The sequence below is a fragment of the Hyperolius riggenbachi genome, chromosome 12 (genome assembly GCF_040937935.1).
Source record: "Hyperolius riggenbachi isolate aHypRig1 chromosome 12, aHypRig1.pri, whole genome shotgun sequence".
NCBI classification, from domain to species: domain Eukaryota; kingdom Metazoa; phylum Chordata; class Amphibia; order Anura; family Hyperoliidae; genus Hyperolius; species Hyperolius riggenbachi.
The window spans coordinates 38,442,898-38,466,034 of record NC_090657.1 but is presented as its reverse complement, the minus strand read 5'-3'; the positions used below and the strand labels follow the sequence as shown (position 1 = coordinate 38,466,034).

Genomic DNA, 23,137 nt, shown 5'->3' with positions numbered 1-23,137 from the left:
ATGTAATACATGTAAGAATGTGAATCTGGGAGAGGAAAGATTTTACAATGAGCAAACACTGACTAAATAATTTATACATAATTATTGTAAAAATGAAGCACTTTTTTTATTACATTATTTTCACTGGAGTTCCTCTTTAAGCTATGTGCACTCTCTTTCAATTCCTGTAACCCGACAGGGATAAGAACTCGATCCCTCGTTTGACAATTCAGGGCCTGCGACTGTACAGACCTTTCACTAGCCTGCTGGCTAGTGACGCATCTGTAGCTGTGGAGGCAAGATGTACAGTGCACAACGGCATGCCTACCTGTTTGTGGAGTGAGGGGGGAAAACAATGCTCTTGGTGGTCTCTTGGGCATCTAGGAGACATCGGACAGCCTCTGTATGTTCAATTCACGCTAGACTCTCAACCAAGGCAGTTTTTATCTGCCACCAAAGCCGAGTTTAATCTAGCGTTGGTACGTAGTTTTAGTGGGCAGTGGGGTTTTTTTTGTTTTACTTTTGTTGCATCAAATAATTCACAAGATATTATGGCCTCAATTCATGAAAGGCAGTTTTGTAAAATAATTTAGATCACTAAAATACCACATTTGGTATTTTACACTTTTTTTTCCCAAATTGTTTTTTTCCCAAATTCACTAAGATTTTCCACATGAGGTAGAAGTTTGGTAATTTACCGAACAAACATGCTTCAATTCACTAAGCGCTGCTTGGTAAGTCTCAATTACCAGCTGTGGAGCTGGTCAGCAGCCAAGGCAGGAAGCTGTGTGCATGGGTGGGGTTTTCTGTCCAGTGCATCATCATCACCACATCCCTTTAGATGTGATGCAGCCACCAGGGGGAGCTTTTCTGTATGAGTATACAGACTTTCATATCTAAAGGGATGCAGAAAAGCCTTCTAAAATGTCTCCTTCCCCTGCTCTGCCAGAGTGAAGTCCCGTCCTCCAGGGTATCGGACCAAATCAGGATAAGAAGCAGGGCTGTGTGGCTTTCCCTATTGGCTGCCTGGCTATTTCCCTATTAGCCGTCTGTTACATCTGTCAATATATTACCACATGGAGGAAATGAGTTATCAGCTGGTTAGTGCTGGAGAAAAATACCTTTTTGCTTGATTTACCGAATGTATTAATCTTAAGGAATTGCAATTTCTTGACTTTTATTGAGGTATTTACCGCACAAGTCGGTCATTTTTGCTTTTCAGTGCGATATAGGTTTTGTGAATTGGCATTTGGCAAGATGATCTGTAAAATCGGCTGTTCTCTGCATTACCGAATGTGGTAATGCTTAGTGAATTGAGGCCAATGTATCTGGACTTTAGAAAGGCCCCAATCAGAATTCTTCTATAAGAAAAAAAATTATGAAAGTGCTAAATCCGTCAACAGCACATCTGGATTTCACTATTCCCTAGCCCAGAGCAGCTTCAATAACCACCCTGGTTGTTTTTTTGTTTTGAAATGATTCAGACCACGGCACACTCAGGACTCAGTGTCACTTCTGTTAAACTTGCTTTTATTATCTGGACACAATGGATTTCTCAATCAGACATTATGGACTTTGTGTCATGGGAGAGGCAGCTTGTGATAGGATGGCGTACACATACGCACACACACAAAACGTACATGCGTGTCTTCCACGCCCCAAAGAGGGCGTTACCTTCCAGGCTGCACAATCCCCATTGGATGGAGAGAAAAGATACAGGAACCAGTCAGAAAGCAAAATGGCATAAAAATAATTGATATGCTAAAAAAGAAGGGCAGGCAGGAGAGCAGTCACTCTGAGGCGGGAGAAGAGGCTTTTCCAAGGGTCACCATTTATAGTAGGAGTCTTCATATCTATAAAAGAAATAGAAATGTGTGTTAGTTGTACAGTCTTCACTATATTTGTAATCCTATAATGCTTTTTTTCTGTTAAATGAGTGGGTAGAACTCTGTTCTAGTGGCTAGCAGTTAGTCGTATGTTAACTTGACATTCAGGGCACTTTTTTTTTTTGCATGGTGAAGGTTCTATCCATTTCTGCATGAGTTTTCTCTGACCTCTCTGGTTTCCTTCCACAAACCAGAAAAAAAACCCAGAACAAAATAAAACCATATTAGTCGGTTGACTGGCTTGCCTCTAGCACTGACCATAGACCCTGGTAGGGGCATTAGGTTATGAGCTCCTTTGAGGAACCAGTTGATGTCAAAAATCATTGAGTACATTGTGTAAAGTCCTGTATAAAAAAGGCTGAACTATTCACATTAATAATTGGTGGTTTGATTTTTCTGTAACCATACCAATGTAGTTAGAATCTACTTCCTGCTGGTGGCTGTGCTGCTCTGACAGGATGTAGATTCCAACTATTTACCACCACACACTTATGCCGTCCTTGCCGCTGTTCCATTGCTGCACCCATTTTCTCTGCTGTCTCAGCTTCTGCATTTCAGCTAATCACAGTAACCACAGGGTACAATAGGGAAGGACGGCTCTGGTCCTTAAGGGGCCGGAGCCATCCGGTCCCAAAAGGGTTAAAGGGGAACTTCAGCCTAAACAAACATACTATCATTAAGTTATATTAGTTATGTTAATTAGAATAGATAGGTAATTTAATCTCTTACCCACCCCGTTTTAAAAGAACAGGCAAATGTTTGTGATTCATGGGGGCTTCCATCTTTGTCATGGGGGCAGCCATCTTTTTGGTTGAAAGGAGGTGACAGGGAGCAGGAGACACAGTTCCAACTGTCCTGTGTCCTGATTACCCCTCCCAGCTGCACACGCTAGGCTTCGAATGTCAAATTCAAAATGTAAAAAAAAATTGCACCAAAACAGCAGAACGAGAACAACATCAGAAATCCCATCATGCTTTGCACAGCATTAGGGGAAAAATGCCCGGGCAGTTTTTTTCTGTGCAGCTAAAAAAGAGGCTTGTATAAGTGAAAAAAAGTTCTGATGCTGTGAAACAGTTAAAGAAACACCAAGCCTTTTCAGTTCTGCTGAGTCAATTTTTAGTCTGGAGGTTCACTTTAAAGAGGATTGTAACGTCCGAAAATAAAAATAGCCAGGAAGTGTTTTTATTTTTGTGGATTTTTTTGCTACATTAACACGCCAGTCTAGCAAATAATTATAAAAAAGCTTCCTACTGTATTTCACATAAGGTAAGGACACTATGACCAGAAGTTAATTGTGACAATGCATTAGCAATAAACCTCCATGTCTTTTTTGTTTCCAAACACTGTAGGGCTCAATTCCACACTGGGGGTGATCCACAGAATTGGGGGCAATCACAGAATTCACTAGGGGAAACAGTCTGTTGAAATCAATAGGCTGCCTCCTATTCTGTGTGCCCTGAAAAAAAAAATTGGCTGGTTGCAGCAAAATATTGCATCAGGCATGCAAATCCCCATAGCCATACATGGCACTGCTAAAGGGATTCGGATGCATACTCGTATCAGAGCAAACGCCAGTGTCTCCGAGACACATGAAGGCACTAGTGAAAACAGGCCCTAAAGGAGGAGGACACCTGACCTGAGCCTACCTAAGATAAGCACAAAGGTATGTTCATGTTGGATCCTCATAGCCAAATGTCAGATTTTCAGACAGGAAGAAGAGAGCCAACTGCGATGTTCCATTCCATCACTCTACTCATTCCCTCCTCTTTCCTGCCCTATTCACTTCTCTTAAAGTGGACCCAAATTAAAAATACAAGATTTCAGAAATAAAATCTATTTTCTAAATTATAATAATAAATAGCAGCCTTTTTCAGCTGCATGATGACACATATAAAATAGTTTACATTGATTGAAGGAACCCCTCCCTGCCTTTCATATTGCCGGGACAGAATCCGGCAGACTACTGGAGGAGATAAAAAACAAAACACAGGCTGCTACTGATGATGTCACAGGGGAGGTGATCTCAGCTTGTGTGAGATTTCACATAGACGACGCCCCTGTGAGGGAGGGTAGCTGATGACAAACACACCCATGATCTAAAACCTCCTACTAAGCTCAGAAGTAATGGCTGCCACCTATATAACCCTAGTTGTGAAAAGAGGAGGCTGAAACGCATGCACTGAAATGCTCATAGGCTTGAAGGAGTATTTATTTATCTTTGTATGTGTCAGAGTGGTGCAACTAAATATTTTGAATTAAAAGAATATTTGGTTTGGGTCCGCTTTAGGAGAAGAGAAACATTGCAGAAAGCCTGCCTCTTCCTATCTGAAAATTTGACTTTAGCCAAAACTCAACATTTTTAAGGCGTGATTATGGGGCCTGGAGGAAACAAGTAACCTACAACCCAATGAGATATATAGATCCAGCATATATACATCTCTGTGCTTTGCTCAGGTAGCTTTTTCCTCAGGTAAGACGTACTTTTAAATCTCTAGGCCTTTATGTATTTTGAGATAAAAAGATTTGCATCATAGTTCATAGTGGTCTTCAGCTTATGGATCATCACAAACGGAACTGTATTTTTTAACAGAAGACTAATGGCCATGTTTTATTATCCATTTTGTGTAGTACTTCAAAAATCCCTCATGGCTGTGGTAGTAAAGGCACAGTATAGCATTTGGCCCTGTCACTAGGTTAATGGCTTAATGCAGAGGTGCTTTAAGGATCAGAAAACATCATGCAACATACCTGCACTTACCGGGTTCTGCTGTTGTAGTTTCCATTGTCTCCATACAAAAGATCAGAAAGCAGATTATCGGCTGAGCTGTCCCTCTTCCCATACCTGTTAAATATTATGAACATGAGTAGACAGTTTAGGGATAAAGTGGATACACATTTTTTATCATGCAGCAAGTGCTAATACTGTAGTACTCTTCATAGCTTTGAGTGCATTCTATTGAAAGTGTAGCTTTTCATGTATAAACAGGGGGAAATAAAGAATATGTCTAGAGTCATGGTTCTCAACCTGGGGTCTGCCAACCATGGGGGTACATTGGCACCTGTCAGGGGGCCCCCCAGGGGCCACAGACAGAATGGCGGATCTCTTTCCCAGTGTTTGTCAGTGAGGTGTCCGGCACGGAGTCTCAGTAGCAGTACAGCAGAGGGGGCTATGGGAAAATGGCATCCCGAGGCCATTTTCCTGTAGCCCTGAACTGCCCGTCAGCATGGGAGATATGTAGCGGAGCTGCTGTAATGACAACTGGGGAGTGATCCTGGGAAGAGAGGAATCGCCTGTCAGGTGAGTAAATTATTTTTATTCTCAGGTTCCACCGCCACCAGGGATATTAGGGGGCACTTATTGCCCCACTACGCATATTTTGGGGAAAAAACTGCCACATTACGCCTCTTTTTGGTGGGAAAGTTGCCATATTATGCTTTTTTTGGGGGGGTGGGGGCACTGCCGCATTATGTGTATTTTGCAGGGAAATGCTGCCACCTTCTGTGTATTTTGGGAGAAACCACTGCCTAAGTATTTTGGGTGGGAAATGCTGCCAGTTATGTGTATTTCTGGGTTAATTGCTGTCTAATTATGCATATTTTGTGGTGTGATTGTTTTTTTGCATATATTTTATATAAAATCGCCTTTCATTTTATATTTATGGCATAAAATGTGCTTTAGGCTTATGAAAACACTAGTAAAAACGGGCTCTAGGTCTCTTCAAACCAGCGCCGCCTGTCAGTGCGCATGCGCGCGCACCCGGCTCCCTGGACCATCCTCCTGTCTCAATGGCTGTCCATCCTGCACATGCGCAGTAGCACAACACATGGCCACGGGGAATGGATGACACAGGGACACTGTCTTAGGTTTTATTATATAGGATTGGGAGTACATTGGCTTAGGGATGACCCACAAAGGGGTACATGTGCTCAAAAGGTTGAGAACCACTACTCTAGAGTTTGTGGTCAACAGAAAAATTATTAATTTGGCTGATACCCCCTCCCAACTCCTCCCAGAATAGTGGTGGTCGAGAACTCATGGAGAAGCATGTGATCAGTTTGGCCAGGTGATCGATATGTAAATCTGATTTGCTAGTTATGATCACATGCTAAAGCAGAATGTGATAATAGCAAATCAGAGCTTTGCAAATCAATCAGCTGATTATTATTATTATTTTAGTCTTTTTATGTAACAAATCACATGCTTCTCCATGAGTTCCCCTAGACATGAACATTACTATAAACCCAGGGAGCTCTGAAGCCTCCCCTGAGGAAGCTGCTGCAGTGTGAGCTATTTGAGCCTCAATGACTTTCAAAAAGAAGTCCAGGAAGGACAAGCATCCACCAGAGGTGTCCGGTGGAGGAGAGATAGGTTCTTACTTTCAAAAGACGGGCCCCGACACTGCCAGGATATGCTGCCATGTAAGCTATTGTGCACACAGACTTTGCTGGAGAGTTCCAGCACAGACTTTCAATTTTTTGTTTTTCTCTATTTTATAAGATACCACATGGGACTTGTGAGAACCTGGGACGTTCTACCAAACCACTATTTAGTGTGGTATTCAGAATTCCTGTTACCGTGGGCTGTTTTTTTGTGGAATCGGAGGAGGTCAAGGCCATACTGGGTACCTGAATTCTGTTTAGGGTAAGGCAGTGATGTAGCTAGAAAGCTGTGGGCCATGATGCAAATTTTACAATAGGGCCCCCCAAGCACTCTATACATAACAATTGATTACCACTATTCAAAGTATCTATAGAAGCGATTATTATGAGCACAGGACCAATAGAGAGCTAAAACTGTAGTTGAGAGAGGGTCCTTCTGGGCCCCTCTGGCCCTAGGGCCCCAATGCAGTTGCTACCTCTGCAACCCCTATTGCTACGCCCCTGGGGTAAGGGGTAGATCCATATTAGATTCTGGGCCTCCCTGGGATACTGGGGTCAAGTTGTCTTTCTGCTGATATTTAATAAGCCAATGCCCACAGAGTGGTTCCTATTTCTTTTTCTTTCTTTTTTGTTTTTTCCACCTTTCTTTCTGTTTTTATTGCTTTCCTAGGTCTCCAGACTACTGGAGCGTTGGGGCATCTTTGTTGTTATTGCACTAGCTTTGGGATTATCTACCAATCTGGTCTTAGGCAAGCCTTCCGCATAATGGAATGCTCAGTAGTGATATTAGCTACAAGTAGGTTGCTACTCATAATCAAAATTTACATTGGATATTGTTGCCCGTGGCAGAGTCGGAGTTAACCTACCTATGCCACCGCCTAGAGCCGATGCATTCTACTTGTGGTCCACCTAACTCCACTACTTCCTCCTTCAAACCTGGCAGTAGGAACTTGGCATGGACCGCACCGGCTATGGTTGAACCCCCTTGATTACGAGTAGCTATGTACTCATAGCTAACATCACTAATGCTTACTGTGCAGTTGTTGGGTGGTTAACTAAGGGATCCATTACAAGAAGCCTACGGGGCATTGCATCTGTGATAGTCCTATAGTTGTACATGCCATATCTTGTCAGCTGCAACTGTTCTATTTATTTGCCAGGTGTTGATGTGATATGCTGTGAAACTGTGGCTATCTCAATGGTCTTGATTCATTAAAGGCCGGTAAATGTATTAGGCAGTGACAACGCAAGTTTAAAATTAGCGTGCACATGCTACATGTGGACCTCTCTGCATAGTGTGCGCTCTTTACTTATGTGAGCTTAACCTAGTTGGTGCGCAGTAGAATGTAGCGCGATTGCGATGGTCCACTAGCGCAGCCTCCACTATGTTAATAATCATGGTAGTGGCCGTGTTAGTGGACTCTCGGTCGCACTACATGATATCCTGTGGCAATTAGGTTTACTCGCGTAAGCAGAGAGAGGACCGCGCGTAGCGTGCGCTTGTTAATTTTAACTCGCGGTACATTTACTGGCCTTTAATGAATCAAAGCCAATAGGTCTTTTATGCTTGAAAAAGTTAATTTCCTTTCTTTTTGTTTGGGAAATAAAAATGTAAAGCCTTGTAAAAAAAATTCTAATCACATGAGGTCTATAAATTAACTCAAAAATTTGCCAAAATCATGTAGTCACTTTAATTACACCATATGATCTAACTTGCCATACAATGACACACTGCAGGCGTTTTTCGTATTTTTTTTCGTCCGCCTGCGGTTTTTAAAAACACTCCCCCGACCGCGTGGCCAATGCATGTCTATGAGAAGGGATCATATCCGTGCGGGTCGTTCGCGGTGCAGCTATGGAAGCTGTGCTTGTGCCTTTTTCGGGGCAATTCCGCATCAATGGACGGTATAGGAAAATCGCTGAACGCGTACAAAAACGTGCATTAAGGTTATTGCGCTCGCGTTAATAAATACATTGTATTTATTATTTTCCGGGTTAAAGAGTTCACTTCCTGACTTGCGTCAGGGAGTGAATTACAAAACCGCTCTGAAAAAAACGTTTAGAAAACCGCTAAGCACAAAAACAAATCGCCCACCCAAGTGGCAGGAATCGGAAAAATAAAGACGCCTCAAAAAAAAACCAACGCGGACGGACACTCGAACGGAATGCAATGTGAACCAGTCCTAAATGAGATGCTTTAGAAATGTTGATGAAGTCAAAGGTCTACCACCTTCTACACTAGAATTGGAAGATGTATGTGTTATGTGCTGATGGCCATGGTGCCAGTAGGCTCCTCACCTCTGCCGTGTCACCAGGTTGATGTAGTGTCGCAGTGCTGTGAGATATTTATTCATTTCCTCTGGCGATGCATCTTCTCCTGGGTTTTCTGGTTTGGGTGGATATCCCTCTACTAGCGTTCCTAGACATACTATGACACAAATTGCGATGGCTACCATCATTGGCCAGTGCTTCAGGGAGGTCACCATCTGGAAAGACAAAAGAGAAAGACAAAAGAGAGCACTGAGTTTTTTGTTGGTGAAGGTGTGTTTTGGAATTTGCTTGTAGTCATTTGTGTTTAGGGCCTGTATACACTGGCTGCTGATTCGATTTTAGACTTGCATGCGTTCTTACCAATTGCAAAATCCCCGTGGGGATGAGAATCACAAAGCGCTGTACACGGTGGTGTGCTGCAATCGCAGTGACTGCAGAATCCTTTTGAGCGTTTGATAAAGCTTAGTGAATTGAGGCCATTGTTATTACTGTGCTTTTCAAACACCTAATCAAACATTTCATTTACCTCGTGTAATATAGATTTATTGAACGTTTTATCGCTAAAACATTCGACAAATCTATAACACTTTAGTGAATTCAAAATTAGGTTTTACCCATGCGGTAAATAAAGGTATGAAAAAGTGTTTGATACAGCTTAGTGAATTGAGGCCAATGTATGCAATTTTCATTGCATTTTTTGGGCCAACAATCCCAGGAGACATTGCAACTTCAAGGAAGATGGCCTCAGCAAAAATTGCAATTGAATCGTAAATATTAAAAATTGAGAGGTAGAATAATGATAAAAATTCCATCACATTGCATTTGGCTTGACGATTTTCCGCATGTACAGGTCACAGGTCTGTGAAATGTGTCCTTGGTGTTTATATTATCCTGTTGTAGCTTGTCGTAGAAGTATCAACAAGCTAAAGTACTTCCCCAACCCTGTACTGTGGAACTCCTCTACAAAATGGCCACAATGCAAAATGAGCACAACACATTTTCTTATAACATTTAGGCCCCTTTCACACCAGCAGACTGCCCTCTGCTGCACTGCCCCAAATATACTGCAACCAGGGACAATTACTTTAAGAAATTGATGGAACTATTCCCAGACTTTCACTTTTCAAAAACATATATCTTACTGGGAAAAGAGGAATCCACAGTGACAATCGCTGCACACTATGTCACAGCATGCCACAGACTGAGAGGAGCATAACTGAACTGTAAACCTAAAAATGTCCACAGACTGCTTAGCCATTGTACCCCTACCCCACCCCCCTTTCATGTCCCCCTTTTCCCCCTGCTTTGGCAATACCTATATGAATCTTGGTCATGCCAATAAAAGCTATATTTGATTTGACTAAACCTGTGTTGCGTTGCCCTATTTTGCCACAAGGGGCCACAAAAGCAATGAAAGTCTGTGGAGATTTTCACACTTATTGCAGTCCCTTGCGGTGTGCTGGAAGTATCCAAGCCAATGCACAGTGCTTGAGGTAATGAACGTCCGTGGGCTTGAATTACTAAGACAAATAGCATGCCTTATCCGAGTTAGCACTCCTTATCAGAGTAGCATAGCGAGCGCTACAAATTTATGCCTGCTAATTGGCAATGACGAGAGCTCCACTTTTCCTGCCCAGAGCCTCTGCGGGTTGTAGCGCTCTCTATGCTGCTCTAAGGCGTGTTAACTTTGATAAGGTGTGTTAACTTTGATAAGGCATGCTATTTGTCTTAGTGAATCCAGCACCATGTGTGACCAATGGAGCATGGTGCATGGTGCATCGCGGGAGAATTCAAAGATAAAGACTCGACAAGGCAGTATAACTTTTTACCCATCTTGTGTGTGATTTGGCTTTCTAGTTTCTCTTTAAGACCAACAGTAAATATGTTGTTTCAGACTCATTGTTCTTTGATCTATAATAACTTAGGGCTCGTTTCCACCATAGCGAATCCGCATGCGGCTTGGTACATTAAAGTGGCCGGGGCTGTTTCCATATGTGCGGCGTGCGGGAGCGATTTGGCGGCGGGCCAAATCTGCACGGCGGGACCCACAGAATTCGCCTGCGTCGGGAATCCATGCGAATCGCCGCTAATGTATTTGATAGGAAAAACGCATGCGTTTTTTACATGCGTTTTTACCCGCGATTCGCGTGCGATTTCGCACCTTTTTCATTGTTTCTTTGCCCTGGCAGAGTCATGGTTAATTTCTATCGCACGCGAAATCGCGGTTAAAAATGCATGCGGACCCCCATGACGTCCATGCACTGACCCCTGGGTATTCGGGGAACGAGAGCCGGCGTCGCGGGGCGGTCCTCTGACACATCTTATACCTTTCTCTTAACTTTGTCTCCTTTTCTATGCTCTCTAACCTCTTTTCTTTCTCCCTTCTCTCTCTGTCACCTTGTCAGTCATAGCTGTCTAACAGAAATCAGGAGACTGCCTGGACTGATGGGTATGCTTGTCTGTTCTCCTCACCTGCGGACGGCGTCCCTCTCAGTCTAGCCTAGATCCATTTGAATGGGCCTGAAGCTGGTGACTGGTTTGCCCACAACCGTAATCTTAAAGTACTGATGGTTCCTGGTGTATGTTCCCTTATGGGCCCAGGACCACCTGATTTTTCTAAGCAATTAAGTGGACACCCACTCACACACAGTTATATCATCTGTAATTTCTGTTTACTCATATGGTTCATCAGGTACACTAGGATGTCACTACGGGCCACACCGGTCTGTGGCCTGATTTCGCATCTTAATGATTAAGGATGTAGTTATATAGACGTACATTATTTTAAGTGAAATGTTCTCTGGTAACTCCTGTACGGATGCCTGTTATGACAAGTTTCCTGTATTTTTGTATTTCTGTATACCTTTCGTGTTGTATCTTAAATTCTTGAAAAATAAAAATAAAGAATCTTTAAAAAAAAAAAATGCATGCGGAAACGCATCCGCACGCGTTTTTACAAGCGTCGGGATGCCGGCGAAATCGCGTCGCAACCGTGGAAACGGGCCCTGAATGACTTTGCTCCTTGAAGAGATCACTGAGTTTTCTGGTCAGTGCTGACTTTAGGATGGATACATGCATCCAATTTTAATTTGCCAATTTTACCATTTCCATTTAGTATGAGGGACAACAGATTTTGAATACTATGAACAGATTGTACAATTTTCCCACTTGTGCATGTAGTATGAGAGGGGGTCTTAAGGTTAGGCAACACCAGGGGGGTGGTTAGGGTTAGGCACCACCAGGGGGTGGTTAGGATTAGCCACCACCAGGGGGGTCTTAGGTTTAGGGTTAGGCGCTACTAGGGGGTCTTAGGGTTAGGCACCAACCTGGGGAGTCTTAGGGTTAGGCACCACCAGGGGGGGTCTTAGGGTTAGGCATCACCAGGGGGGTCTTAGGGTTAGGCACCACCAGGGGGGTCTTAGGGTTAGGCACCACCAGGGGGGTCTTGGGGTTTGGCACCACCAGGGGAGTGGTTAGGGTTAGGCACCACCAGGGGGGGGTTAGGGGTTAGGGATAGGTACAGAGAGGGTTATTTGTGTTAACGCTAAATAACGATAAGGCTTTAACGCTAAATAACAATAAGACTTTAACGTTAAATAGCGATAAGCGGCAAAACGGATTAGCGGCAACATTGTGCGCCATTATTCACAGGCGCCATTTTCAGATGGATCCTAAGCCTGGTGCACACCTTAAATTTTGATTGGCCAATGAGTAGGTGTTTCAGAACGGAGGCCTTTTTTTTTTTTTTTCCTACTTTGAGGCATCAAAGACTGAAATATCCAGAAAATAGTGATCGAATTTCTCTGTATGTCAGCCAAACCCCACCCAGCAGCCAAATGGGAAGAATCTCAATTATCAACTGAGTCATTGATAAATAGATGATGAAAAAATCAATGCCATGAGTGGAAACAGGATGCCCTGGATAAAAATAAAATATGCATGGGTATAACAAAGGTACTAACCCTTCCCAAGTCTATTTACAATTGTCAGTATTTTTGGGCCCTGGGCTATGCTCTGAAGGGCCTTTATTTAATTCACTGACCACATATTCATACCCTCATGGATTCCCTTTACTGTCTATGAATACATAAACATGACCTAAGTCATGTTTATTTGCTAAGTAACACAATAAAATGAGCATGCTATTACAACTAAAAGCCAATTATAAGTGAAAATCATATGATCATTGACTAGAATTGGAGCTTGTGTAAATAAACAATGGATTACGCTACCCATTAAACTTTATACAGCCCCATAAGTACTCTTTTGCACACTGTTTAACTGCACGGTGTAGTATAGTATTTTACAACATGTACAACATTAGCCTTCAAGAGCCACACATATGTCTGCCATTTTCTTCACAAAAATAAACAGAAATGGAAATCTGTTCCATGCATAGAAAGTTTGGAATATAGGCGATACCATTTGCTAGCTAACTTAAAGGGACTCCGAGCAGTGCAGAAACTATGGAAAGATGCATATCATTTTAAAGCTCTCTTTCTCCTCTTTCCAATGATACATAAACGATTTAGGTGTCGCCAGAAAGAGGAGAAAGAGCCAGACTGCCACTATGCTGTGTTCCTTTTTTTTCTTTCTCTGCCGGAAAGAGATAAATATCAGGTATGTAAGTGGCAGACGCAGTCCTGACTCAGAAAGGAAGTGACTACAGTGTGACCCTCACTGATAAGAAATTCCCCTTTTTATCTCGGTCCTGCTTTCAGAAGCCATTTTCTGCTAGGAAAGTGTTTTATAGTTGGAATTTCTTATCCGTGAGGATCACACTGTAGTCACTTCCTGTCTGAGTCAGGAATGAGTCAGCCACTTACATACCTGATATTTATCTCTTTCAGGCAGAGAAAGAAAAAAAAGGAACACAACATAGTTATTTGTGTGCTAGGCACTGTACATACACATGTCTACCTCGTCATGTCACTTCGGGTATCCTTTAACCACTTTGTCCACTGCTACAGTACATCTACGCTATCTGTGGCACCCTCCAAGGCACCATGACGTAGATATACTGACTTGCTTGCAGCCATGCTGTGCACGATCGGGTGTGCTTCAGAGCGCACCCCCCCCCCCCCCCCGGCACTGTCAGCTGCCTTACTAATTGGTGAAAGGGAAAATGTTCCCTTGTAGCCAATTGGTGATGACGTCATCAAGCCGGGACCCGGTGTTCGGTATCACAGGGCATAGTGCAGTGCGGTGAATGGAAGCTGGGGCTGAAGGATGATCGCAGGAACCAGGTAAGGTGAGATATTCTGCTTGCAGGGGCATTTTTTTTATCGATCTGGCCACGGAGGGGTCAGAGTAGTAAGGGGGAGGGGGGCACATCTGGCTACCCATAACGGAGGGTGGGGGTAGTGTTCCGAAAGGGGGGGTTGAAATGTATTTTGGGGCGCATCAGGGTAACGGGGTGGGGAACTAATAATGGGGGGCACATCTGATGGTCCTGGGGGCCATAACCTAACACTGGGGGCACATTTGGCTATAATGGGGAGGGGGCGCTAATCCTGGAGGCACATCTGGCTACAATGGGGAACATTGATCCCGGGGACACATCTTGCTATAATGGTGGGCCCTATTCCAGGGGGCACAGCTGTCTATATGGGGGGCTAGCAAATATGGGGGACAGATCTGGCTATACTGGGGGGGGGGCTGATATTGGGGGGCACATCTGGCTATACTGGGGGGTCTGATACTGGGGACAGGCCTGGCTATCTATCCTTGGGGGACGTAATACTGGTGGCATGTTTTTTATCTACTGTAGCATTTTTTATCTTTTACTAGAACTTGTGAAACCTAAGGATTACTGCAATTTTTCATCCCCCCCTCCTCTTTTTCCCATTAAAATGCATAGAATTTTTTTTTCTTGGGTCAAAATACCCCCCCCCCCCCCCCATGAAAGTCCACTATATCCTGAAAAAAACGATACCTAGATCATTTAGGTGTCATGAGTAGGGATAAAGTTATGGCTGTTTTAAATAGGGACATGGCTAGAGCGTCAACACTGCTCTGGTCCATAAGAGGAAAAGGTCTGGATGCGAAGTGGTTAACTGATAGAAAACATAGTGTAATACTCCACTACTACACCACTACTACACATAGTATGGTTGTATCAAACGGCATTGCCCAGTTATTATGCTTTTTTTATCCGCATTGTAAATAGACCAATTAAATGCAGTTTTCATTACAAACACTATTACAAAGGTTAATAATTTAACTATTCCAAAAGTTAATAATAATTGCTCTCAGGGCGCCAGTTAATAATTGCTCCCACCATGCTACCCCCTTAATTGAAAGAATTTGTGGCCTTGTAGTGCAAACTGGCATTCAGGGGTCCATGCAGTGTTCACTACCCCTGAGCTGCCCTTTCTTCAGCACTGCTCACTTCTCAGGAAGTAGTGTGCAGCGCTAGAGAAAGAGCAGCCCAGCGGCAGTGAACATAATTTCATTAAGTTTGTTGTCATTCCCAAACAAAACCTTCACATACACCTTCGTGTCTTCAAATGCTCAAGTTAATCATTTTTTAGGGTAACCTGTCAGTCAGTAGAGGCAGCGCTCACATTTCTGTTTGTAAACTGAACTTGTAATAAAAGGGATATGGAAATGACGATCTTTACAGTATTAATTTGAGAAAAAAACATGGCCATCTTGCTGATCCTGGCTTCAGTAGTTTTTGTTACATTCCTGTGTTGCAGGTTCTCTTTGACAAGTACTTTACTTTCCTAAGCCTTTAAAAACATGTCTGCGTTCGTAGCCTTTATAGTGTGACAGGTTCCCTTTAGGTTGAGTGGGCCATCAGCTAAAATGTCAACTCTAACAGTGAAGCCTTTTTCATTTGGTAGTGCTGCTTCAAGGCTGTCTAAAGTACTGGGGAAAAAAATCAATTTTAATGACAATATAGTTCCTCTCACCTCCACATGAGGAGAGACATGGACTTGAATATATCAGGAGTATTGCTACTATAATGCACTACGGCTGTTGCTACCACAATAAACTGTTTGGGAAGGTCAAGACTAATGTACAAACTGCAGAATCTCATTGAGTTCCATCTGTCAGCATTCATCTTTCATTGCTCTGACTAATCAAATCTGAATAAAGATGTAATTTGACTAGTTTGGTTACACTGTACAGCAGTGCCCATTCCAGTATTCCTCCAATATCTATTCTGGGGGGGACCTAACTGGGTGCACCACTGGCTACCTATGGGGGAGGATAATCCTGGGGGCACATATGACTACTGTATATTCTGGCGTATAAGACCACATTTTAACCCTTGAAAATCTTCTGAAAGGTCAGGGGTCGTCTTATACGCCGGGTGTCATTGATGCCGGGTGATACGCCCTATCCTGTTACCGCCTCTCAGATCTCGCTGCTGAGGACTGTAGTGAAGCGGCACAGGCGCACATGGGGGAGATCTGAGAGGCAGAGAAGGAAGTAAATAGGATATAGGGGTGGGGCCTAAAGGGTGAAAGAGGCGTGTTTTATGGCACAGTGCGATCTATTCTTCCATACCGCTCTGATAAACAGGCAGACAGGGATAGCTGACCAATCCACTTAGGGAGAGGGAGAGTTGACTAATACAAGCAGTCAATCGCCTATATACTGTTGTATACTGGGTACCACATACAGTACAGCACCAGTATCTGGTCATACAAATTAATTTTTATTTGGTGGGCGTTGGAAGAGGGGTAGTCTTATAAGACGAGTATATCCCAAACTGTATTTTAATTTGAAAAGTAGGGGGGCCGTCTTATACGCCAAAATATACGGTACTGATACTGAGGGGGGGACCTACCTAATACTCCAGGCACATCTACTACTTATACTGGAGTGGGCACCATTCAGGAAGGGTGGGGCAGGAGGGCACACTTTGACATTTCTGGTGCTTGAGAACCTTGGCATGGCCTGCCAGGGGGAGCGTATGGGGATGCCACTAGGCTACAAGGGAAATCTGTTAAAGGGAGGGGGACAACGGTTCAAATGAGAAAGTGTAATGGTAAAATGTACTTTACTAAAACATTAAAATACACTGTTTAACCAAGCCCACTTTTGAGACCACACCCACTTTCAAGACCACACCCTCTCTATAATAAAAGTATTAGTTAACCTTCCCCATTAACCTTTCCTCCCTACTTTTTACCATTAAAAATATTTGTAATATTTTCTCAATTCTAAGTAGCAGAACACAGTGTAGCAAAAAGCCACCTTTCTTTCAGTAACCAATATCATCACCATAAATTGTGACCGGAAAATAATTTTACATTTTGTGAAAAACAGGAGAAATAGAAAAATAAAATTTGTTTTTTTTAATCTACAGTAGCACTTTTTATTTTTAAACTGGGATTAGTAAAAACTGAGAAATAATGTATTTTTCGATTTTCCTTTTTTCCATTAATATGCATAGAAAACAAAATGGGGAAAAATACTGCCAAATTTTGATTTCTCTTACTGATTCAATGGGGACAAAGCTAAAACGTTCATACTACTCTGGTCCATAAGGGGGAAACAATGTCCGGATGCAAAATGGTTAAGTAACCCCAGTGTTATTTCTGTGAAATTCACAGTGACCTGATAAGCATGTGTATGTACCATGCTAAGCATGCAAATGACTAGACTGATTTCTTTTTCATTTTCACCTAAAATAGTTAAATATTCTAGTCAGATAATGGCATAACCCTCACTAGTAAGGGATTACAGCCATAATACACTTTCCTGGCAGAGAACAGCATCTAAGTGCAGGAGATGGATAAAAAAGGACAATTGTTCATAGATTTTAGCTCTGCGACACTGAAATACTGTGTGAAAGACTGGGTCATTCAGCTGAGACAATAACTTATTTAACCTACTTTTATAAGTTTTTTAAATAGATAAAAAATTGTTTATCTCATCAGTTTTATTTTCACCCCAGGTTTCCTTTATGGACACTGCAATAAAAAGCAAACCGAAATTGAAACCCTTCCCCACAAAATAGTTTATGTACTTACTTAGCGGTTATATTATCTGCAGTACTTAACAAACTGTATGGTCATGTCCCCCAGATCACAATCTAATCCCTGCCACATGTGTCCCTATAAACTAGCTGTATAGACTAAGGACAATGTGAAGGGGGGGGACTTTAATTTCTGTATGTTTTAGGGATGTAGGAATAACTGGAGTGCTCAGAGGAAACCCACACAAATACATGATGAACATACAAGCTCCGTGTAGATGGTGTCCTGGTCCAGATCTGAACCCAGGACCCTAGGAATGCAGTCAGTGTTATCCACTAAACCACAGTGTTGCCATGGTGTGTTACTTTCCAAGGCATTACTAGAAAGCTCTGCAAATTGGTTTGGGTGACCATCTAAGTTTGTTTGCAGAGCAGAGGGGGAGGAGCAGGAGACACTTGCAGTTCCAGCCTATCATGTGGGTTTTGTTCAGGCCTCTCGTCATGTCCTTCCCCAAATAGCAGTCATCTGAAGATACACAGATATGACCGGTATATAGATATGAGTCACTAGGATTAGCCACACCAGGAGAATGTCATCTTGTAATTAGGGGTACCTTAATGCCGATCTCTTTAGCAGCAGACTGTATATTGAGATCAATTCCTGATGCTGCCTTTTGGTGTGAGACAAGATTTGTGGCCAAGCCAGCAAAGTTGGAATGAACCCTTTTATATGGGCTGCAGTTGTTGCCTGGCTCATGATCAACGTTCAGAGCGCAAAGGGGCGCAGTCACAGACTGAACCCTCACAGAAAGATTGCAGACTACAGCACAGCAGTGGGGGTCTTTGCTGTAGGATATAGCTGCTTAAGGGGTTCCAGCTAGATCATTTTAAAGTGATTTGATGTAAACTAGCCAATTAATAAAGTCAATAACAGGAGTACACAAACCTCTCTATTAGGACCAGATATATAGATTGTTTGTATTACTTTGTGTTGTATGTTTAGTTTCCCTAAAACGCCACATACAATCGGCAAACTGCACGTTTGACATGAGCTCATCTGTTTGATTGTGTGAAATTCAATGATGTTGAATTTGTTTTGCTGATAACTGATTGTTCAGCAGAGGATCGGGATTATATCACAGTGCTTTATACTCTGCCTGCAGGGACTGTGTTCAAAGCGGCAGCCACAAAGTTGCATGGATCGCTCACGGTACAGGATTGACAATAAGAAATTTAAGATTGTGTACAGTCGATCCATTGCTGAGCTGACGCAGGGACAACAGCGCATTACCACCGGACTTCTGCAGCGGCAGAAGTAATGTAAGTCAATGGGGGATGCATACCTTTTAAAAAAGGTTGGCGGCAGAGTTGTGCTACGCATGCACGGAATGACTGAATACGACAGGAAGTACGTCACCTGGATTCCCAGGAGTTCCCCGTCCTGGGATGGAGAGGCGGAGCTATGCATATGACACTGTCAGCGCACTCTGCAAAGTCATATGTTTGTGATTTTATGCATTGCGGTGCGATGGTAGTGGGGGCAGGGCGGGGCATCCTACCACAAACGCACATCTTAAGTGTCAAACTGGCGTGAAAGTGCAGAATCTGGTCTGGGAATCAATAGCCTTGCATTGCCTTTTGATTTATATACAACATCTAATCCATCCAGAAGCAAATTGTTGTGTGTGTTGCTGCAGGGCATGCAAGCTCCATCTACACCATACAATTTTTTTTGCAATTCGATTTGATCAGACATGTCCAACCGGGTTTCCATTCAAATCATTTTGCCATTGCAGAACAATGGCAACATGAATCGAATCGAATCCCGATCTGACATGTCTGATTGAATCAAATCAATGAATCGACTTGAATCCCCCCAAAAATTGTATAGTGTAGATGGGGCTTTAGAGAGTCATGCAGATAAATGTGCACGTCAGATCAAATCTAATTGTACAACTTTCTTTCCATTGTGTTTGTATACCTGACATTGTGCAGTGTGTGGCACAACCAAGCAATCTTTTCAAGCAGCCATTATTGCAGCATTATTGTAGCACTACTAAAGTCCATATAGATGGGAAAAGGGGGGGGGGGGGTGAATACTGGACGGGGCATCAATGTTTTGCTGGGGGACCCCATGATTCCTAGTTGTGCCCCCGGTACATAGGTGATTGGTGTCTCTAAACAAAGATTGTACAGTCAGATTTTTATAGTGTGTGAGCAGCTTAAAGCCTCATGCCCACCTACGGGGTGTTACGCCCAGCAGAGAAGTGGATCCAATCCTTTGGCTGACATTGCAGGACAGGGGCTGTACAGACGCACTGCTATCCTGCAGGCTAGCCATTTATTCTGTTGCTATGTGACACATGGGAGCCGGGTAAGTAGATGGAACAATGGCTTTGACAATCGTTAGGCTGAATCGATCTACCAGGCGGATCACTGGACAAGTGGTTGAGGGGGCTGCTGTTCATGCACTGGGCTCCTGGGAAAGGTGGTCGTTATTGGCCATGTTTCAACTAGTGTGTGTGTGTGTACAGGGCTGAAGTCAGGACAAAATTGCACAATCATTTCCTTGGTATCTGGTTAGCTTAATGCTAACCCTTATAAAGGGAGTATAGTATTAAAAAGCATGGAGGCTGCCATCTTCAGTCCCTTTTTAAAAACTGTCAGTTTCCTGTCTGTCATGTTGAATTTTGGCTCCAGTTCTTTAAGCCATATACAGGTAATCCCCGATTAACAAACAAGATAGGGACTGTAGGTTCGTTCTTAACCTTTTGCCGACCTCGTCACGCGGATGGGCGTGTACGCAGCGGCGGCCCCAGGACCGCCTAACTCCGATCGGCGTAAGGTCCTTGGGGCGTGGTTTGCAGGCGATCATGCATCCCCGCTTTGATGGCGGAGCTCCGCTCTGCCTTCAGCCTCCCAGTGGTGAAACCGCCGTCTAACTAAAGGTGGCCACACACTAGACAATAAAATGATCCGATTTTACGGCAATTCGATAAAAATGATTGGATCTCCCGTACAGATCGAAAAGCTTTTTTTTTCTTTCGACTGAAAAATCTTATCGGACTTCGATTTTTATCTATCCGGAATGCCAGATATTTTTCTTCAATTTTTCTAAAGATTTTTTGGTGTGTTAGATTGTCAATTTATTAATATACACACCCTAGCAATTTTGTCAGTTTCCAATCATTTTTATCATAATTGGGGAAAAATGTAACATGTGTGTGGTACATTGGTCATATTTTTTGAAATGTTACAATCAGTCAAAATCAATCAAAATTGATTGCAATTCTTAAATTGAACAGATATTAAAAAAAAATGTATGGTGTGTGTGGCCACCTTTAGTACAGTGCTGCGATCTAAGGCAGCGCTGTACTGGGGACAGCCATAAAAGTGTGTATTAGGTTTTAGATTCACTAACTTGGAACATGATTACGAAAAAGGGGATGCAAAAGATTTGTGCACTGCATTTAGAAAACATTGTTGTCAAATCAGCATTACAGCCGGAATTATCATTATTTAGTATATATGTAGTGCTGACATCTTCTGCAGCGCTGTGCAGAGTAAATCTAGCCATGTTATGAACTGTCCCTCAGAGGAGCTCACAATCTAATGCCTACTATGGTCATATGTCCATTGTAGTCTCAAACCAATTTAGGGGGAAGCCAATAAACTTAACTGTATGTTTTTGGGATGTGGGAAGAAACCGGAGAGCCCAGAGGAAACCCACGCAGACACAGGAAGAACATACAAACTCCTTGCAAACAGTGCCCTGGCTGGGATTTCGAACCAGGGACCCAACACTTCATGGCTAGAGTGCTATACTATGCCACTGTGTTACCCATGCTAGTGTTAGTAATGGCTGCTTCCATATCTCTATCGGGTATTTTAAGGAAATCCTGAAAGCATGTCCTGTTGGAGGGACAGAGAGGTGTAAGGATTCCCAAATGGAAAAAGACATGGACAGATGCTGATGTGAATTGCTCTAAGTACTTAGAAAGCACCTGCATCTTCTGCAGCACTTTATAAACTATACTAAACAAATGATTGGGATAATGGAAGCAAGTTACTTACTGTGTGCTGGAAGGTAGGGGATGTGCAGGAAGGTAAGGATGCTGTATCCCTCTCTCTCTCTCTCTCTCTCTTGGTCTCTCCTTGCAGGCTGATTAGAAGGAACTGGTTTCTCCTCTGTTACCTCTCAGGGTTTATATGTCTTGTGATTGCTGAGGAATAAGCTAGTCCCTCCCCCCTCCTTACACTTGTCTGTTCCATCCCCTATGAGCATACACTCACTCATCTCTGATTGATCAGTGACTTGGCTATTTTGGTACTTTGTGTGTATGGCAGGGAGGGGGCATGAACTAATGAGGTGGGGGTCAGAGGGGTGCGTGGGCACAGGAGAGACTGTCCATGGGGCATAATCTGCTTTTACAACTCAATTGTTTTATCATTTTCTCCTTGCAGATAGGAGTTAATTGGTTGATGGTGATGCTCCCTGTATTTGTTCATGTGCATAGAGATTGTGATGCTTTGGCTTTATTGCTTCTAAAACACTCTTTCATTGTATGTGATCATTAACGCTCTTGGTCATTATTTGTAAAGGCTTGTATCATTATTAGCCGTGGGCGCTTATTATGGCCCTACTGCTTCCACCTGCTATTAGTGAGCGTGGAATACGAAGAAGAGCTAGACCAAGAGGAACTTGAGATTGAACTTCATCCCAATCAATAGCCGATACCCCCTTTCCCACGAGAAATCTTTACATTTTCTTAAATGGATTCTCAGGGGAGGTCTGTATAGCTGATATTGTGGTTAAACCCCTCCCACAATGTGATGTCATAACCAAGGTCCTGACAGTTTGCAGTCTGTGTACCCAATTACATTGCTTTTTCCAACTGCTAAGCAAGCAGTATCTTCCTCTGTGCATAGAACTCTCAGTAATGAACATTTCGTACAGATCACCTGGCAGAACTAAAGATGTCACCACCATTGATACATTTCAGAATGTAAATCCGGGAGAGGCAGGGGCATCGCTAGCCCCAAACATCAGTGGCACGTGCACCGGATCTAATCTTGGGTGCCCCGGATGTCCCCCAGGTAGAGTAGAGCCACCACAGCACCCAGCATGTCAGAACACCGTACCCAGCATGCCCCACAGAGGCACCACAGCACCCAGCATGGCACTACACAGCACTAAGCATGGCACCACCGCACCCAGCATGGCATTACAGCATCCAGCAATGCACATAGAGGCACCATAGCACTCAGCATGGCACCAAAACAATGGAAGGTATGCTGGGTGCTGTGGTGCCATGCTGGGTGCTATGATGCCTGTATGGGGGCATGCAGGGAGCTGTGGTTCTTCTATAAGGCATGCTGGGAGTGGTGGTGCCTGAATGGGAGGCCCGTGGGAGCATGAGAGGGGGTCCACTAGAAGGTCAGGGAATGCTGTGCGGGGGCTGCCAGATAACCTGGTGGCAGGCCAGCCCACCCAGCAGCCTTGCCCTCTCTCTCAAATTGGTCGGCCCATAAAATTCTATGGGCCTGTTCACCGTACATCATTAGGCAACATCATTGCCTAAGGATGTTGATCCAGGGATTTTATCTGATTGCCATCTGGAGTCGGGAAGGAATTTTTCCCTTTAGGGGCTAATTGGACCATGCCTTGTAAGGGTTTTTTCGCCTT

The 23,137-nt window shown here is 43.4% G+C and overlaps 1 protein-coding gene across 2 annotated transcripts; it reads right to left on the bottom strand.

Moving 5' to 3' along the window:
- Positions 1-1,494: 1,494 nt before the first annotated feature.
- On the bottom strand, positions 1,495-21,611 carry PYY (peptide YY). Of its 2 annotated transcripts, none has more exons than XM_068261953.1 (4): positions 21,526-21,611; positions 8,544-8,731; positions 4,614-4,707; positions 1,495-1,832 (listed from the first exon to the last, which is right to left on the bottom strand). In XM_068261953.1, exons 2-3 carry the CDS (start codon positions 8,729-8,731, stop codon positions 4,620-4,622), a joined length of 276 nt encoding a protein of 91 aa, XP_068118054.1. In that variant the 5' UTR covers positions 21,526-21,611; the 3' UTR covers positions 1,495-1,832; positions 4,614-4,619. The 2 variants fall into 2 exon arrangements, with proteins under 2 accessions (XP_068118054.1, XP_068118053.1); XM_068261952.1 differs by having other exon boundaries at positions 4,624-4,707.
- Between the last annotated feature and the right edge of the window lie 1,526 nt (positions 21,612-23,137).